General features: G+C 34.9%; 1 protein-coding gene across 2 annotated transcripts in view; it reads left to right on the forward strand.

The window, feature by feature from the left end:
- The window catches only part of LOC127555278 (NACHT, LRR and PYD domains-containing protein 12-like), a 167,256-nt gene that overhangs the window by 9,843 nt on the left and 138,052 nt on the right, over positions 1-19,361 (forward strand). For both annotated transcript variants that reach the window (XM_051987504.1, XM_051987503.1), the window contains exons 4-6: positions 3,621-3,791; positions 10,033-10,191; positions 12,154-12,312. In XM_051987504.1, coding sequence (XP_051843464.1) covers positions 3,621-3,791; positions 10,033-10,191; positions 12,154-12,312 — 489 coding nt within the window. The remainder of the gene's footprint in view (positions 1-3,620; positions 3,792-10,032; positions 10,192-12,153; positions 12,313-19,361) is intronic.

A 19,361-nucleotide genomic window follows, 5' to 3' on the forward strand; every position in this document is an offset into this window, starting at 1 on the left:
TATATATATTTAAAGGGGATTTACAAAAAATTCTTATCCTCAAAGTATCAAAGTGAACTTGGTTTCTGAAACTAATCATTTTAGAAATTGTTACTTTTTAGATTGTGGGTAGGTATTCATGTGAATTTTTATTTATATTATCACATAAAGCATTTGGATTGATTCATGTGGTTCTTGTGTCTTGAAACCTTTATTGGACTCTTTGCAAACTGCTTGAACTATGGATCTTTCTTTTGAGGGAGCCCAATGCTTTTCTTTCAGCTTTGGACATAGGACCAGTCCAGAATGTCACTCTGGCTTTTCTTTCTTTGGGGACAGAGAATTTGGGGACCAAGAGCCAAATGCTTCTGGCTCTTTAAATTGCAATTGTAAAAGGGATCCCCAATAGATGATATTTTTGTCTCTGCCAGGAAAAGATAAAACCCGGGCACTAATTCAAACCAGCATGTCATCAGTGGGTTTGCCACATAAATGGTGAAAAGGATACTACCGTAGTTTGCTGCACTGGCACAAAGAAGGGCAAAGTGCAACAGACCCGGCATTTGTTTCTCTGTTCCCAAAATTCTCTGTCCCCACAGAAAGAAAAGCCAGGGAGACATTCAGGGATGAGATGATTAAAGGACTCTGGGCCTCTGAAATCCTGCAGAGTGAGGAGGAGGAGAAGAAACTGGTCAGGAGGTAGTGCAGTGGGATTGTGCAAATTTCCAGGTCTGTGTCCAGCAGCTTTCCCTTTTTGTCCAGGAACAATCACATCTCTGGTGTGTGTTACAGATGGTCCTTTTTTTTTTGGGGGAGGGGAAGGAGAGGCTTCAGCTAGGGGAATAAGTGATATTATGACATTACTTCTCTGCTTTGGAATCTTTAAAAATGTTCCTGGTTGAGGGAGGGTGAGCAGGAAGAAGAAAAGGGAGGGAGAGAAGGACTCATTGCATGGCTGTTAGTACTAGGAGCTTGCTCTCCAGGTCCTTGGCTGGATTCTAAATAAGATATTCTCCCTTGCACTAGGGACCATAAGAAGGACAAAGATGCTCTAGGATTGTGAGGATTAAATGAGGTCATATTTGTAAAGTGCTTTGTGAACCTGAAAGCCTTATATAAATGCTTTCTATCTATTTATTTATTTTAACAGCAAAGAGGAAAGAAGTGGATCCCTTTGTTTGAAAAGCTTATGGGGCAGGGAAGCAGTTGCTGGGGATTCTGGGGGCTGGTTTGTAGGAGTTCCAGAGCTGGGAATAGAAGAGGAACTTTTGTATAAAGCTAGAGAAACTACATGTCCTTCCTGAACTTTCAGGTGGATAGGAAAGTTAGGGCCGCTGGGTAAGAAAGAGCTGAATAGTCTCCTCCTTCTTGTCTGTGAGTTTAAATGACTTAATGCTGGATAAGGTACTTAGTCCCACAAATTCTTGAGGTAGGAGAAGTCTGGAAGCATCATCATTTACAGTTTGCAGTTGATTATCAAGGCATCAGACTCTATAGACCAAAGAAGACCAACTTATGAAAAGTAACTAAGGCAGAAATGGAATAAGAATAACTCTGTGTATATTGATATATCAGGGAGAAGAGTGAGTGTTATAAAGACCTTGGTGAGTAATAGAACAAATCAGATTGGACCTAGGATAGCATCTTAGTTTTGTCTTTCACTAACTATGTGAACTTGTGTGAATGAATCTTTTATCCCACTTTTCTTTTTTAGGGGATTCTTTCCGGTGCTTCAATTATTGAAAAACTTGGTATAATTTTCATTGGTGATGAAGTTTTGATCTGCAGACTAAATCACCTTGTGTTGAATCTTGAGCTCTTTATGCTCTTTACATTACATTATTCCATTCCTTTCTGCATTTTTTGAGTCGTGAATAGTGTATTGTTGTTGAAACTTAATTTTTTTATATTTCAATGTACTTGCCTTTGTCATTTGCAGAATTTGTTTTTTTTTTTTTTTTGTTTTTGCAGTTGTTAAATTTCATATTTTCTTCATGGGGAAGAGGGATGTCCTAGAACTGAGCTATAGTTTTTTTTGGTTTGATAATTTGTTTTCTGTAGTCTTAACAGAGTAGTTTTCCTTACTACAGCAAGGAAAACGCCTTGCATTTTGGCGTTCAAATTTTTTGAAGTCTTCTCAGAGCTTTATTAACTAAGTTGACTTTGCTTGTATTATTTTTGAAGTCAATATGTTTTCTTGGTATATAAATCACATAGTCTTTTAATTTTATTGATTTTTGCTTCTCTTCTTCCAATTACTCCTCCTTTCTGTATATTTGTATTACCAGCTAGTTTTTCTTTTATTTCTTGGAAGATACTCATGACTAGATTCAAGTTTTTTTCCTAAAAAATTTTTCTTATCTTTTTAATTTCTGCGGTGCAAACAAATTCTTCTTTCATAATTCTTTTTTCTCTCTGAAACCATTAATATCCTGCAGTGGTTCCATGCTCTCTGTAGGGGAATCTAAGGATCCTTTGTCCCTGTATAATTTTTTTTAATGTATAAAATCAGGATGTTTAGGTATCCTGGTACCCTTTTTCATTTATGAAGATGGAATCTGAGTATAATGCTTATGATATGGAACCTGAACTTTAGTTTCTAACTTTAATCCACCCATATTTTTTTCATTTGTCAGGTAGTGATAGGCTAACTCTGAAGTCCCTTAGAAGGGTAAAATGATAGAAAACAAAATAAAAATGAAGCCTCAGCAGTATTAGAAAAGTTTTAAAAGTCTTACCCCCTTCAGTTGGGAAAGTTATGGGCTCAATATATTTATCTAAGTCTTTGGGATTTAATCGCTTTTAGCACTGGCTGGGAGTTGTCATTTCCTCTCTACTGGGAGTAATTTCCATCCTCTTATTCTAATGTCAATTCCTCATGACAAATTCTTCAATTGCTGTGCCCTATAGAGAGCTTTTGGTATAATGGGGTCTCTTCTTTATTTTGTTTTCTATCATTTTACCCTTCTAAGGCACTTCAGGGTGTGAAGCCAAGGTTGGCTTTCTGATTGATCTGATTGATCAAAGTCCTTTGAGAATTAAAAAAAAAAAAAAAAACAGAAAACATCTGGTAACGAACTTATGCATATACAAATAAGATTTATATAAACAGAATTTTATACAGAAATGGAGATATAAATAATTAGAAGTTGAAAATGACAATGATCCCTTAATTAATTTTTAAAGCTTAATATTATACCAATGAAGTTATCATGGAAATATTTTATAGAATCAGAAAAAAGTAACAACAAAATTCATTATTTAGAGCTCTTTCCCATCATTCTTTGAGGTTTTTTCTTCCTTCATTCAACTAACTGATCCAGATATTGGTTTTAACATTGCCACTGAACATTGGAGAGTTTGAGTAACAAAACTAGGGAGAAAAAGTGTTGAGGAGGGGGCAGGAGTTTGAGTGAAGGCCAAATGGATTTGGCAGTGAGTCAGTACTTGTGTTTGTCTAAGACATAATCAGCCTCAGGAGTCCCAAGCTAATGCCACTTCTATTCTCCTTGAAAACTGTTACAATTTACAATGAAGGGCCTTTTCCCTTTTTCCCTTTAGAAAACAGGCACACACATTAATATTGGGAGGTAACTTGACTGCCACTGATACCAATAGCAAATTCTCTTATTTTTCTCTAGTTATTCTGAGTTTGATTTACCTGCTGGCATTTGGCAAGAGCTTTTTTCCATGATCAACAAGAATCCAAACCTGAAGGAGTTAATGTTGGACAGCAAAGAATTTGATGATTCATGTATGGAAAACCTTTGTAAGGAACTAAACCATCCAAACTGTAAACTGGAAAAACTGATGTAAGTCTAAATTGGCCCCATGTCTGGGGTAGCTACCAGTGTGTGAGTGGGAAACATGAGGTAAAGAGCTGAGGTATGAAAAAGAAAGATCTTAGGAGGCAAAGAATGGATAGATTTGAATCTAAATGAGTGGAAAAATAGGACAATGAAAAGTAGAGGAAAAAAAGAGGGAAAATGGATATATATATATACCCTTACTACTACTATTGATATTAGAAATAGTAATTATAGCAACAACAACAAAAAAAGTGAATGAAATTAAAGGTACAATAGTAGCAAAAAGAAAAAAAGACACTTGAAATTATCTCATTTATTGATGACATGATGATATCCTATGAAAACGTCAGAGTCAATGAAGAAACTAATAATAACATCACACATTTGGAATTGGAAAGGAGAACAAGATGTTCTTCCTCTGATTTTACAGATTTATCCCTCTGATTTTAGAGATGAGAGACTCAAGATTCACTGACATTAATTGACTAAAATCGTACAGTCCGAATTTAAACCAAGGTTGGCTCACTCCAAATCCAATGTTCTTACTGTAGCATTGGTAAGACAGCAAGGCACAAAATTTATCCCTCTGCAAATTATTAGCAAATCATGTATTTTTGTAAAATAGGAATATATACATGCTTACATGTATGATTATGGGTATAAATATATATAGGAATGTATTACACATATGTGTGTATATATATATATGATGTGTACATATACATACGATAAAATTATGAATTATTCTGATTAAATTTATTTATATATCAAAATACTATAGTTTTTTTTTTTTATGAAATCTACAAGTAACATCTCCTAAGTACCAAGTATTGTACATGGCGCAGTAGAAGAAATGATTCATGCCTTTAAAGACTTTATGTTTTGTCTGTATAAAGTTTTCTTCTTTATACATAGAATAGAAGGATTTTGAGGGAACATACTGTTTCACTTTTGTTTTTGTATCCTTTGTATTTAACAATGTGCCTGGTATTTCCTGAATGCTTTCTGATTGATCAAAGTCCTTTGAGAATTAAAAAAAAAAAAAAAAAACAGAAAACATCTGGTAATGAACTTATGCATATTCAAATAAGATTTATATAAACAGAATTTTTTACGGAAATAGAGATATAAATAATTAGAAGTTGAAAATGACAATGATCCCTTAATTAATTTTTAAAGCTTAATATTATAGCAATGAAGTTATCATGGAAATATTTTATAGAATCAGAAAAAAGTAACAACAAAATTCATTTTATTAATCAAAAATTTTAGTCTCAGGAAATAATAGGAAAAAATACAAATAAAGGGCATTATAAGACATCAAAATTCTATTATAAATCATCAGATCTGCTTGGTAGTTGTTAAAACAGAGAAATAATTAAGGACAGGGGATGAGATAAAGAATAAACAGAAATCTTTGAAAATAACATTCCTCTTGTCAATGCCAAAAAATTACCTAGCATATATCTTGTAAATAAAAAGCTATAATAATAAAAAAAGAAAAGAACATTCCTCATTTGTGACTAAAGAAGGAACTAGAGATCATTACTGGTCACAAAATAGAAAATTTTTATTATATCAAGTTAAAAAGCTTTTGTACAAACAAAACTAATGCAGACAAGATTAGAAGGCAAGCAATAAACTGGGAAAACATTTTTATAGATGAAGGTTCTGTTAAAGGCCTCATTTCTAAAATATATAGAGAATTGACTCAATGTATAAGAAATCAAGCCATTCTCCAATTGATAAATGCTCAAATGATATGAACAGAATTTTCAGGTAAAGAAATTGAAACGATTTCTAGTCATATAAAAAGGTGTTTCAAACCATTATTGATCTAAAAATGCAAATGAAGACAACTCTGAAATATCACTACACATCTGTCAGATTGTCTAAGATGACAGGAAAAATACTCACAAATGTTGGAGGGGATGTGGGAAAAGTGGGACACTGATATATTGTTGGAGTTGTGAGTGAATCCAACCATTCTGGAGAACAATTTGGAATTATGCTCAAAAGTTATCAAACGGTGCAAACCCTTTGATCCAGCAGTTATACTACTTGGCTTATATCCCAAAGAGATACTAAAGAAGGGAAATGGACCCATATGTGCAAAACTGTTTGTGGCAGCCCTGTTTGTAATGGATAGAAACTGGAAATTGAATGGAGGCCCATCAATTGGAGAATGGTTGGGTAAATTGTGGTGTATGAATGTTATGGGATATTATTGTTCTGTAAGAAATGACCAGCAGGATGAATACAGAGAGGCTTGGAGAGACTTACATGAACTGATGCTAAGTAAAATGAGCAGAACCAGGAGATACACTTCAATAACGATATTATATGAGCATCAATTCTGACGCAAGTGGCTCTCTTCAACAATGAGAGGCTCCAAATCAGTTCTAATTGTTCAGTAATGAACAGAACTAGCTATACCCAGTGAAAGAACACTGGAAAATGAGTGTGAGCCACAGCATAATATTTGCACTGTTTCTGTTACACTTTGCTTGCATTTTTGTTTTTCTTCTAAGGTTACTTTTATTTTCTTTCTGAATCCAATTTTTCTTGTGCAGCAAAATAACTATATAAATATATGTAGATATATTTTATTTAACATATACTTTAACATATTTTACATGTATGGAACTATCTGGTATCTAGAGGAGGGGATTGAGGGGAAAAGTTGGAACAGATGTTTTTGCAAAGGTCAGTGTTGAAAAATTACTGATGCATATGTTTTGTATGTAAAAAGCTATTAAAAAAAGAAAATAACATTCCTCTGTTGGATTAAGCTAAGAATATAATGTAATAATAGAAAATTCTCTTTTTGATCAGTCTAGACTTGAATACTAGGGAAAAGAAACACCTGAAATTATCTCTATTTATTGATGATATGATGGTATCCTATGAAAACCTCAGAGTCATTGAAGAAACTAATTAATAATAGAACCATACATTTGGAGTTAGAAAAGAGAATAAAACATTCTTCCTCTGATTTTACAGATTAAAAATTCAAGACTCACTGACATTAATTGACTAAAATCATACAGTCAGTATTTAAATCAAGGTTGGCTGACTCAAAATCCAGTGTTTTTACTCTAGTATTGGTAAGACAGTAAGGCAGAAAATTTATGCCTCTGCAAATTGTCAGCAAATCATGTATTTTTGTAAAATAGAAGTATGCACATACTTATATGTATGATTACATATATAAACATATAGGCACATATTACTCTTATGTATATACATAGGATAAAACTATGAACTATTCTTTTAAAAATATATTTTAATTTATTTATATATGAAAATTTATTAAAAACACAAAATTTAGATTTTTTTCTGTTTTTTTAAAATGAAATCCACAAGCAATATCTCCTTTGTACCAAGTTCTGTACATGGTGCAGGAGAAGAAACGATCCATGCCTTTAAAGATCCTATCTTTTGTCTGTGTAAAATTTTCTTCTTTATAGGTAGAATAGAAGGATTTTGAGGGAACAGACTGTTTCACTTTTGTTTTTGTATTCCTAGTATTTAACACAGTGCCTAGTACTTAATGAATGCTTATTGATTGATCAAAGTCCATTGAGAATAAAAAAAAGCAGAAAACAACTGCTTACCCATATACAAATAAGATTCATATAAATATAATTTTTTACAGAAATAAGAGAGATATAAATAATTAGAAGTTGAAAATGACAATGATCCCTTAGTTAATTTTTAAGGCTTAATATCATACCAATTAAGTTATCATGGAAATATTTTATAGAATCACAAAAAAGTAACAACAAAATTCATTTTGTTAATCAAAATTTTCAAGCTCAGGGGAAATAATAGGAAAAAAATACAAATAAAAGGCCTCATAAGACCTCAAATTCTATATATTTTTTCAAATTCTATTATAAAGCATCAGATCTGCTTGGTAGTTGTTAAAACAGGAATAATTATGGACAGGGGATGAGATAAAGAATAAACAGAAATCTGAAAATAACATTCCTCTGTTGGATTAAGCTAAGAATATAATGTAGTAAGGGAAAATTCTCTTTAATCAGTCTAGCCTGAGTACTAGAGGCAGTTTGATAGGAATTCAGTTGAAATCTCATACCATATACCATAGTAAGTTAAAAATGAATTGGTTCAGTTATTTCAGTCACGTCTGATTCTTTGTGAACCTTTTTGTGAACTTTGGGGTTTTCTTGATAAGGATACTGAAGTGCTTTGCCACTTCCTTTTCTAGCTCATTTTATACATGTGTAAACTGAGGCAAATAGAGTTAAGTGACTTCTCTAGTCACTGTTATTAAGTGTCTGTGACGCGATTTAAACACAAAAAAGTCTTCCTGACTCTTGGCCCAACATTCTATCCACCAAACTACCTAGCTATTTTCAAAATGCATTATATGATCTAAACATGATAATTTTAGCCATAACAATGACTAAATGAGAACAAGATCAATCACCTTCCTGAAATTTCTTAAATAAGAGAGAGAAAATAGACATTATGGAAAATCTAGTTCTCTTCTACTCTCTCCATCCTGCAGCCTCTGAAAAATTGGATTCTATCCCTGGCACTACCCTTGACTTTGCTAGGCCAGCTGTTCTGTTACAGATCTCCACAGCACTTGGCACACATCTCCACACAAAGCCATTCCCTCTAGAGAACTGGATACCTTGGCATAAAGGGTGATACCATAAACAAATTAGGAGAACAAGGGACCATTTACCTGTCAGATCTTAGGAGAAGAGAGAGATTTATAACCAAAGAAGAACTAGAGAACATTATGAAAAGCAAAATGAACCACTTTGATTACATTTTATTAAAAAGTTTTTGCACAAACAAACCCAACAAAAATGAGATTAAAAGGAAAGTACAAAGTTAGGAAAAATGTTTTACATTCAGTGACTCTGATAAATGTCTCATTTCTGAATTATATAAAGAACTGTTTCAAATTTGTAAGAATACAAATTATTCCCCAATTGATAAATGGTTGAAAGATATGAACAGATAATTTTCAGATAATGAAATTAAAACCTTCTATAATCATATGAAAAGATGCTCCAAATCACTGTTGATTAGAGAAAGCAAATTAAACATCTCTGAGGTCCCATCTCACATCTCTAAGGTTGATTAAGATGACAGGAAAAGATAATGATAAATGTTGGAGGGGATGTGGGAAAACTGGGATATTAATGCATTGTTAGTGGAATTGTAAAATGATCTAATCATTCTGGAGAGGAATTTGGAACTGTGCCCAAAGGGCTATAAAATTGTGCATACCTTTTTTCTGAGCAGTGCCATTACTGGGTCTGTATCCCAAGGAAATAACAAAGGAGGAAAAAGAACCCCCATGCGCAAAAATGTAGCAGCTCTTTTTGTGGTAGCGAACAATAGGCAAATGAGTAGATGCCTATTAATTGGGGAATGGCTCAATAAATTGTGGTATATGAAGGTAATGGAATATTATTGTCTATAAAAAATGAGGAACAAGCTGATTTTAGAAAGGCCTGGAAAGAATTACATGAATGGATGCTGCGTGCTATGCTCTCTATGGCACATAGGTAATTTTATGATCAAATAATATCCCAAATAAGAGATGTCTGTATATACTTTCTTCTCTTCATTTTGGAAGAGAGAGGACTTTCGATCTCTAATGTTGCATATGCTAACAAACTTATATCCCATGTTGGTTCGTTTTGTGGAAATATTTTCCCTGCTCTTTTATTCTTTGTTATAAGGAATGGCTGTAGAACCAGGTGATGGGGAGATTTATTTACAAATGAAAGTATTGTAAAAGGGCTCAACAATAGACATTTTTCAAAATAAGAAGAATTATGTGTATATATGCAGCCTGCATGTGTTGCAGTGGTGAAATGCCAAAGATCTTGATTATTCTTGTCAAGAAAAGATATCCAAATGAATTCCTCTCTCCTTTCCTACATTATTATTACTAATGATTCCCAGTCAGAGTTAATTCTTTCTCATTTTCTTGGCTTTCTTAGGTCATGTAGTTGATCCAATATCGCATAGGCATGAGGTTCAGAATGGGAAGAATGGGCTTGGAGATTAAGATATTAGGAAGGGGAAGTTTTTAAAGGAAATTAAAGTGTTTAGGATTCAATGGGGATGTCTGAGGATAATGGCTATAAAGAACTGGTGGCTCTGACTCCTTCCCAGAAAAAGAAGAAAGAAGTAAATCCTGGAGAAAAAAAAAGATTCCTTTATGATTGTGATCATATGTCTCCTACAGGTTGGCAAACTTCAAGTTAACTTACTTCTCTTGTCAGCATCTTTTCTCTGCTCCCAATCTGAAAAGCCTGGAGTTGAAAGGTAAAATTGTTAAGGATGATGACATGAAACTTTCACGTGAGACCTTGGGAAAAAAGAACTCTCAGCTGCAGATACTAAGGTGAGTCTTCATAGACTTCCTCTCTTCAGAGGCTCCCAGGGATTAGGGACATAAAGTGACAGTAAGCAGTAAGAGCCACACGGACTTGGGGAGGGTGACTGCGGACTGCCTTTCCGAGGTCTGGGAAAGGCTTTTCCATTCTGGCTCCTCTGGGAATTTGGGGCAGTAGGCCCTTCTCTTCACCAGGCTCTGGGGCCAATTTGTTTGGTTGTGGTGTTTTTCTTCTTTAAAATATAATCGTTCTCTCTGGGAGCAGGTTTCTCAGGGAGGTTTTCTGGAGGCAGCCTTAGTTTCAGTTAAAAGTAATAATCACCCAAATGCAGCCAGGTGATAAAATGCAAACGTTTATTTTCTCCTTTCAAAATAGCCAGGTTAGTTTTTCTTAGAGGCCTATCTCTCTGCTTGATTCCGAGAGCTCTTGCAGTTGTCCTTTGCCTCTGCTTTCTTCAGCCTCCAGCCAGCACCAAGGTGAAAGTTGGAATGAATCTCTCTTGCCTCGGAGAGAGGGCTTCTGGATCTCAGTCTCCCAGAGTGCTCCTTCTGAGTCTTGACTTAACACTTTGTAAGGATTCCAACATCCAGCGAGTGCCAGCTTCCCTCTGATGTCCCAGTATGACTTCTCTGACCTTCCCTTGATCTGGCCCCATGAATGGATAAAAGTTCCCCCCAGTGTTGTTTTCACTCTATGGTTCTTGTGCTAGAGGAAATTAATTCTGGTTTGGGAAGGATGAGCTGCACGGAGAGGTAGTAATGGAGGAAAATAACCACTGTTTTAGTGAATAAATATGACTTGTGAGGGTCACTTTGTGTAGAGGGAAGGTCTCCTTCCTGTTCTTTCCTTGCAGCTTCCTACCTTTATAACCTGCAAAATCAGGGCCTACTCAGCCCGTTATCTTCAGACCCGCATTGGGGGCAGCAGGGGCAGAGCTGTCGTCACCATTGCTACTGGGGCTCCTGTCTCAGGGAAGAGCTGGGAGAGGTCGGGCAGGTATTGAAGCCTCCTGGGCCTGGACTCAGTCTGTGAAGAGGCAGGGATGGCAAGGTCAGAGAGGTGTTATTCATCTCCTTTGGCTGGAGTAGAGAGAGTGAGCGAGCCAGGGAAAAACAGAGAAAGATTGTTCCCTCTACTACTGTGGATTCTGTCCATCTCAGTGCTTGTTTGACAAGGCGTGGTGGGTATTGGGACAAGGTGGCAAAGCATTCAGACTAAAAGGAGGAGGCACTGAAAGTATGTGGACTGATTGCTGAGGCAATGGGGGTTAAGTGACTTACTCAGGGTCACACAGCCAGGAAGTGCTAAGTGCCTGAGGGCAGATTTGAACTCAGGTCCTCCTGACTTCAGGACTGGACACTGCACCATCTGGCTGCCCCTATCCCTTAGTATTTTTTTGGCTTCTTTGTCACAAAGTGATTTATATTGAATTTATTATACATACACACATATACAATCCAAATCTTATTACATAAACTGCCAAGCCAGCCTGTATGCAGTTGATTTTTTGAATTCTTTTAAATAAATTTAAGTAAGTTTTGTTTGGAATCCAAGTGGAGCTCCCTAGTCTCTTACTTGAAGAACAGAATTTCTCTACCTTTAAATATCGGGCATTTGTCCCTCTCCCATCCTGTGACAATTCTTCTGTTTTTCTCCATTTTTCTCAATTTACCAGCAAGATGATCCACCTATTAATTTTTACTTTGAGGCTTTCCCCACCATAAAGTTTTCTATATCAGTGAAACCAAAGGTCCAACTTCATCTCTGTCCCAATCCCCCATCCCTAGTACAGTTGTAGGGACTTATGGGGATCTGAGAGGAAAAGCATGTGTAGTTTATTAGGAAAGGGAGATTTTCAAAGAAACTGAATGTGTCCTATGCAATAGGATCTTTCCCACTGACAAATGGGGAGTGAATCAGCCTTAAGAATGTAACTGATCATGCCCTTTCTGGTTTTCTGTTTCCTTCAGAATATGTGATTTTACAGGTTTTGCTGTTAATGTTCTGGATCTTTTCTCTGCTGAGAACCTGAAAAGCTTATACCTGTTTGAAACTGACATTCAGGAGGATGCAGTAGAGCTTCTGCATAATGTCTTGGCAGAGCAGGATTGTAAGCTACAAACTATGAGGTAAGCCCCTGTAAGTTTTCTTTGGGGTAAGTATCTTAAGTTTGGTAGTCAGAGGAGGAAGTAGGGAGAGAAAGAGGAACACAAGTTTGAGGAAGGAGATTGGAAGGTTCCTTCTTGAGGTGGGTTTAGGAACCAGTCTCACACATTGCCATTACAGTGGGGATTGATTCCTCTGAGGAATGACCAGAAAGTGTTTGCTTAGGGGTTTCTCACATTGTTACTGAAGGGCCCTGTTAAAGCATCCCTTAGTTCTAGCCCTATCAGATGTAAACATTTCTCTCTCTACACCCTGCCCCTGTTTTGTTTCTGTTGTTTGTTTTCTTGTTTATTTATTTATCTTTGTCTATGTTAAAGGGCTCAGCTCTAGAAGGAGGAAGATGAACAAAACTCGGGTAGAGACAAAGCTTTGATGAAGAAAGACTGTGTCATAATCAATAAATAAATTCATAAATGTGGCCCCTATTTTATTCACTGAATCCACAGCCTGGAAATGCAGAGGTCATGCTTGTTTCTCAGAGGCAATAGAGACCATGTTGACCATCCCTGAACAGGAATATTCTTACTATATCCCTGAAACATGGGCATCTGCCTCCCCAGTAAAAGACTCCTGGGATGGGGAAGTCATTGCCTTATGAAGCAGCTCATTCCTTGTTTGAAAATTTGTCCTGATATTAGAACTAAAATCCAGCTCTCTTAAACATACTGAGACACTATTGGTTCATTTCCAAAGAGATACATTTCCATATACAGAACAGAGCATAAAAGAGAATTCAGTATAGAGCAAGAGATTTCCATTTCATGAGAGCAAATGTAATAAATCCTAGGCATTATTTTCAAAGCATCCTAGCTTGGTTCTTCCTTTAAAGTTTTCTTTTATTCTCTGCTCCGTATTTATGTTTTTCTCTTCCTACCTCTTCCATCTTTCCTGGAGAAGGCTACTATTAAACATGAATATATTTATATACACATATACACATGTATATATACATACACAAAGACATACATATTTACAAATATATATACATATATGTAAGACCATATGATGGATATTTCTGTTTGTCATTCATTTCTCTAGAGTCCAATTCTTTCCATGTTTTTCTAAATAAACTACCTTATCATTTCTTATTACTGCAGTATTATATCACAATAATACCCTGTATGAGAGATTATCTATGAAAATTTCTCCCCAAGTTTTGGCTTCCCTTCTTATCTTGGCTACAGTGTTTTTATTTATACAAAGCATTTTAATGTAAAGTAATTGAAAATTTCCACCATTGCTGTTAGAGCCTTATAATAATGGTTTACAGTCTACTACTGCTGAATCTCCCATCTTTACATTTTCCCCCTTTAGTTTCTTTGAAATTTTTGATCTTTTGTTCTACTAAAAGAATATTGTTATTATTTTTTCCAACTTAGTAAAATAATTTTTAGTAATTTAATTGGGATGGTGTTGAATAAATATAACAGGTAAAGTTGTCATTAAAAAAATTTTTTATTGGTTTAGCTACCCATGAACAATGACTGTTTCTCCAATATTTAAAAATGACTTGAATTATATACAAAGTGTTTTTATGTTTCTGCTCATGCAGTTTGTGTTTGGGATTATTTTATCAATAATATGTACATCTATATCAATAAAATATCCATTGTTTTCAATAGTCTAAAGCAATATTGAAAAACAATTGGTGATAATGTAATTTTTCTTTTTTCTTTTTTAATTAAGTATATTTTTGCTTTACCTTTATCTTACACCATGATTACTACCCCTGCTTTTGTTTTTAATATAATACATTTTGCTCCAGCCTTTTATTTAATCTCTATGTGTCTCTCTCATTTTTATTGTATTTCCTGAAAGCACCATATTGTTGAATTCGGATTTTTAATCCATTCTGCTATGCATTTCTATTTTATAAATATATTCATCTTATTCACATTCTCTGTTATTATTAATTTGTTGTGTATTGCTCTCCATCCTATTTTTCCCCACTGTCAATCTCACTGTATTTAGCATATCTCTGATAGCTCATCTAATTTATTGTTACCTGCTACCTTGCCCTTTTATTCCTTAATCTATCCCTCTAAGATTCCCCCTTATTTTCTGCCCCCACCGTCTACTTTAATCTAGTTATCTTTCTAAAAGTTTCTCACTTATTCCTTCTCTTAAGACTTCTAAAATTTTATCCCTTACCCTATCTTCTTATTTCTATCTAAAATTAAATCTTATTCCAGTTTTATTTGTTGTGTGCTATTTAACTCATTTCCCATGAGAGAAAGGTTTTAGCTTGCCAGTTCTTTATTCCAACTTCCATTATCTTTTTCAGTTCTTCCTTTCATTTGTATGAAAATTACAACTTTTTTATCTCTATGTAATTTTATTCTCATAGAATTCCTGACTTTCCTTTGGTAAATAGATTCCCAAATATTTTATGGTATCAACAGTTATTCTGAATGGGATTTCTCTTTGTATCTCTTGCTGTTGGGTTTTGTTGGTGATGTATAAAAATGCTGAGGATTTATGGGGATTTATTTTGTAGCCAGCTACTTTGCTAAAATTATGAATTATTTCCAATAGCTTTTTAGTAGAATCTCTGGGGTTCTCTAGGTATACCATCATATCATCTGCAAAGAGTGATAGTTTGGTTTCCTCATTACCTACTCTAATTCCTTTAATATCTTTCTCGACTCTTATTGCCGAGGCTAGTGTTTCTAATACGATATTAAATAATAATGGTGATAGTGGGCAACCTTGCTTCACTCCAGATCTTACTGGGAAAGGTTCCAGTTTTTCCCCATTGCATATGATGCTTACTGATGGTTTTAAATATATGCTCCTGACTATTTTAAGGAAAAGTCCATTTATTCCTATGCTCTCAAGTGTTTTTATTAGGAATGGATGTTGGATTTTATCAAATGCTTTTTCTGCATCTATTGAGATGATCATATGGTTTTTGTTTGTTTGGTTATTGATATAGTCAATTATGCTAATAGTTTTCCTAATATTGAACCAGCCCTGCATTCCTGGTATAAATCCTACTTGGTCATAGTGTATTATCCTGGTGACGATTTTCTGTAATCTTTTTGCTAATATTTTATTTAAGATTTTTGCATCAATATTCATTAGGGAGATTGGTCTATAATTTTCTTTCTCTGTTTTCAGCCTACCTGGTTTAGGTATCAGTACCATGTCTGTGTCATAAAAGGAGTTTGGTAGGACTCCTTCAATCCCTATTTTTTCAAATAGTTTATATAACATTGGAATTAATTGTTCTTTAAATGTTTGGTAGAATTCACATGTAAATCCATCTGGTCCTGGGGATTTTTTCTTAGGGAGTTGATTGATAGTTTGTTCTATTTCTTTTTCTGAGATGGTACTGTTTAGGATATTTACTTCTTCCTCTGTTAGTTTGCGCAAGCTATATTTTTGGAGGTATTTTTCTATTTCATTTAAGTTGTCGAATTTATTGGCATAAAATTGGGCAAAGTAACTCCTAATTATTGCTCTAATTTCCTCTTCGTTAGTGGTGAATTCTCCCTTTTCATTTTTAAGACTAACAATTTGATTTTCCTCTCTCCTTTTTTTAATCAGATTTACTAAGGGTTTGTCTATTTTGTTGGTTTTTTCATAGAACCAACTCTTAGTTTTATTAATCAATTCAATAGTTTTTTTACTTTCAATTTAATTGATCTCACCTTTTATTTTTAGAATTTCAAGTTTAGTGTTTGACTGGGGGTTTTAATTTGTTCCTTTTCTAGCATTTTTAGTTGCAAACCCAATTCATTGACCTTCTCTTTCTCTATTTTATACAAATAGGCCTCTAGAGATATGAAATTTCCCCTTATTACCGCTTTGGCTGCATCCCATACATTTTGGTATGATGTCTCATTATTATCGTTTTCTTGGGTGAAGTTATTAATTATGTCTATGATTTGCTGTTTCACCCAATCATTCTTTAGTATGAGATTATTTAGTTTCCAATTATTTTTTGGTCTACTTCCCCCTGGTTTTTTGTTGAATGTAATTTTCATTGCATCGTGGTCTGAAAAGGATGCATTTACTATTTCTGCCTTACTGCATTTGAGTTTGAGGTTTTTATGTCCTAATATATGGTCAATTTTTGTATAGGTTCCATGAACTGCTGAAAAGAAAGTGTATTCCTTTCTGTCTCCATTACATTTTCTCCAGAGATCTATCATATCTAACTTTTCTAGTATTCTATTTACCTCTTTGACTTCTTTCTTATTTATTTTGTGGTTTGATTTATCTAATTCTGAGAGTGCAAGGTTAAGATCTCCCACTATTATAGTTTTACTGTCTATTTCTTCTTGCAGCTCTCTTAGTTTCTCTTTTAAGAATTTAGATGCTACCCCACTTGGTGCATATATGTTTAATATAGATAGTGCTTCATTATCCATGCTACCCTTTAGCAAGATATAGTGCCCTTCCTTATCTCTTTTAATTAGATCGATTTTTGCTTTAGCTTGATCTGAGATCAGGATGGCTACCCCTGCTTTTTTGACTTCACCTGAAGCATAGTAGATTTTGCTCCAACCTTTTACCTTTAACCTGCATGTATTTCCCCGCTTCAGGTGTGTTTCCTGTAAACAACATATTGTAGGATTCTGGCTTTTAATCCATTCTGCTAACCGCTTCCTCTTTATGGGGGAGTTTACCCCGTTCACATTTATGGTTAGAAAGACCAATTCTGTATTACTTGCCATCTTGTTAACCCCGGTTTATGCTTTTCTCCCTTCTTTCCCCTTTCCCCCCCTTCCCAGTATTAAGCTTGTGAGCACCACTTGCTTCTCACAGCTCTCCCTTTTTAGTATCCCTCCCCCCGCCTTAGAGTTCCTCCCCCTATCTTACCCCTTTCCCTCCCAGTTCCCGTATTCCCTTCCGCTTAGCTTATTCCTTCCCTTTTCACTTTTCCCTTCTCACTTTTCAATGAGGTGGGAGAAGTTTCACCATAGATTGAATATGTCTTAAGATTTTTCACTTAAAGCCAATTCTGAAAGCAGTAAGATACCCACTATATTCATCCCCCTCCATTCTTTCTCTCAGATATAATAGGTTTCCTATGCCTCTTCATGAGATGTACTACCCCCACTTTACCCTTTTTCTGATACAATGTCCTTTCCACATCAATTTCTAGAACAAGGTATACATGTATTCTTTATACATCTATATAGTCAAAATATAGTTCCCAAGATTAATCTTTACCTTTTTAGATTTCTCTTGAGTTCTATATTTGTAGATCAAACTTTTTGTTAAAAAAGTTAAAAAAAAGTTTGTTTGCTGGTTTTTTCATCAGAAATAGATGAAATTCACTTACTTTGTTGAATGTCCATCTTCTTCCCTGGAAAAAGATGCTCATTCTCACTGGGTAAGTTATTTTTGGTTGCATACCAAGTTCCTTAGCCTTTCAGAATATCATATTCCAGGCCCTTCGATCTTTTAATGTGGATGCTGCCAGATCCTGGGTGATCCTTATTGTGGCTCCTTGATACTTGAATTAGGTTTTTCTAGCCGCTTGCAATATTTTTTCCTTCATCTGAGGGTTCTGGCATTTGGCCACTATATTCCTTGGTGTTTTGATTTTAGGATCCCTTTCAGTGGGTGATCGATGAATCCTTTCAATGTTTATTTTTTCCTCTGTTCCTATGACTTCTGGGCAGTTCTCTTTGATAATTTTTTGGAAAATAGTGTCCAGGCTCTTTTTTTCATCATGTTTTTCTGGAAGTCCAATGATTCTCAGATTGTCTCTCCTGGATCTGTTTTCCAGGTCTGTTGTCTTCCCCAGGTGGTATTTCACATTTTTCTCCATTGTTTGATTTTTTTGGATTTGCTTGACTGATTCTTCTTGTCTCCTCGAGTCATTCAATTCCACTTGTTCAATTCTGATTTTCAGTGAAGTATTTTCTTCACTCACTTTTTAAAAATCTTTTTCTAATTGTCCAATTGAGTTCTTTTGTTCTGTGGAATTTTTTTCCATTTCGCCAATTTTGGTTTTTAGAGAGCTGTTTTCTGTTTCCAGTTCACTAATCCTATTTTTCAAGGATTTTACTTCTTTATCCACTCTCTCTTTAACTTTATCCAGGCTCTTTTGCCAAGCCTCCCTCTCCTTTTCCCAAGCCTCACTCTGCTTTCCCCATTTTTCTTCTAGCTACCTTGTGAGAGCCTTTTTAATCACTTCTATGAGGTTCATCTGTGCTGAGGAACAGATGATCTCCTCCTTTGGGGATTCACCTGGGGACTGTCTGTTTTTAGTATCCTCAGGATTTAGAGTCTGCTCCCTATCTGTATAGAAGCTGTCAAGGGTTAAAGTCCTCTTCAGCTTCTTGCTCATTCTGTCTAATAATCAGAGACAAACTACCAAAGAAAAACAGAAAAAACTGGAGTCTTGCTTTGGGGGAGGGGCTGATTAGTATAGCACAAAATAAATAGATTAGTTTAGGTAGTCTTGTCATCTTTATAATATTTGCTGGATCTATCCAAGAGCACTTGACATTTTTCCAGTTGTTTAGATCTGACTATATTTGTGTGGAAAATGTTTTGTAATTTTGCTTATATAGTTCCTAACTTTCCCTTGGCATATTGATTCCCAAATATTTTATACTATCGACAGTTATTTTAAATGGAATTTCTCATTGTATCCCTCGCTACTGGATTTTATTGGTGCTGGGTAAAAATGATTTGTGGATTTTGTATCCTGAAACTTTGCTAACATTGTGGATTATTTCTAATACCTTTTTAGTTGATGCTCTGGCATTCTCTAAGTATAGCATATTATCTACAAAGAGTAATATAATTTTGTTTCCTCATTACCTACTCTAATTCCTTCAATCTCTTTCTTGACTCTTATTGCTGAGGTTAGCATTTCTAATACAATATTGAATAGTATTGGTGATAGTGGGCAACCTTGTTTCGCCCCTGATCTTACTGGAAATGGTTCCAGTTTATTCCCATTACATATTAGGCTTGTTGATGGTTTTTAATGGATGCTACTATTTTAAAGAAAAGTTCATTTATTCCTATACTTTCTAGTGATTTT

The sequence above is a fragment of the Antechinus flavipes genome, chromosome 3 (assembly GCF_016432865.1).
Source record: "Antechinus flavipes isolate AdamAnt ecotype Samford, QLD, Australia chromosome 3, AdamAnt_v2, whole genome shotgun sequence".
NCBI lineage: Eukaryota > Metazoa > Chordata > Mammalia > Dasyuromorphia > Dasyuridae > Antechinus > Antechinus flavipes.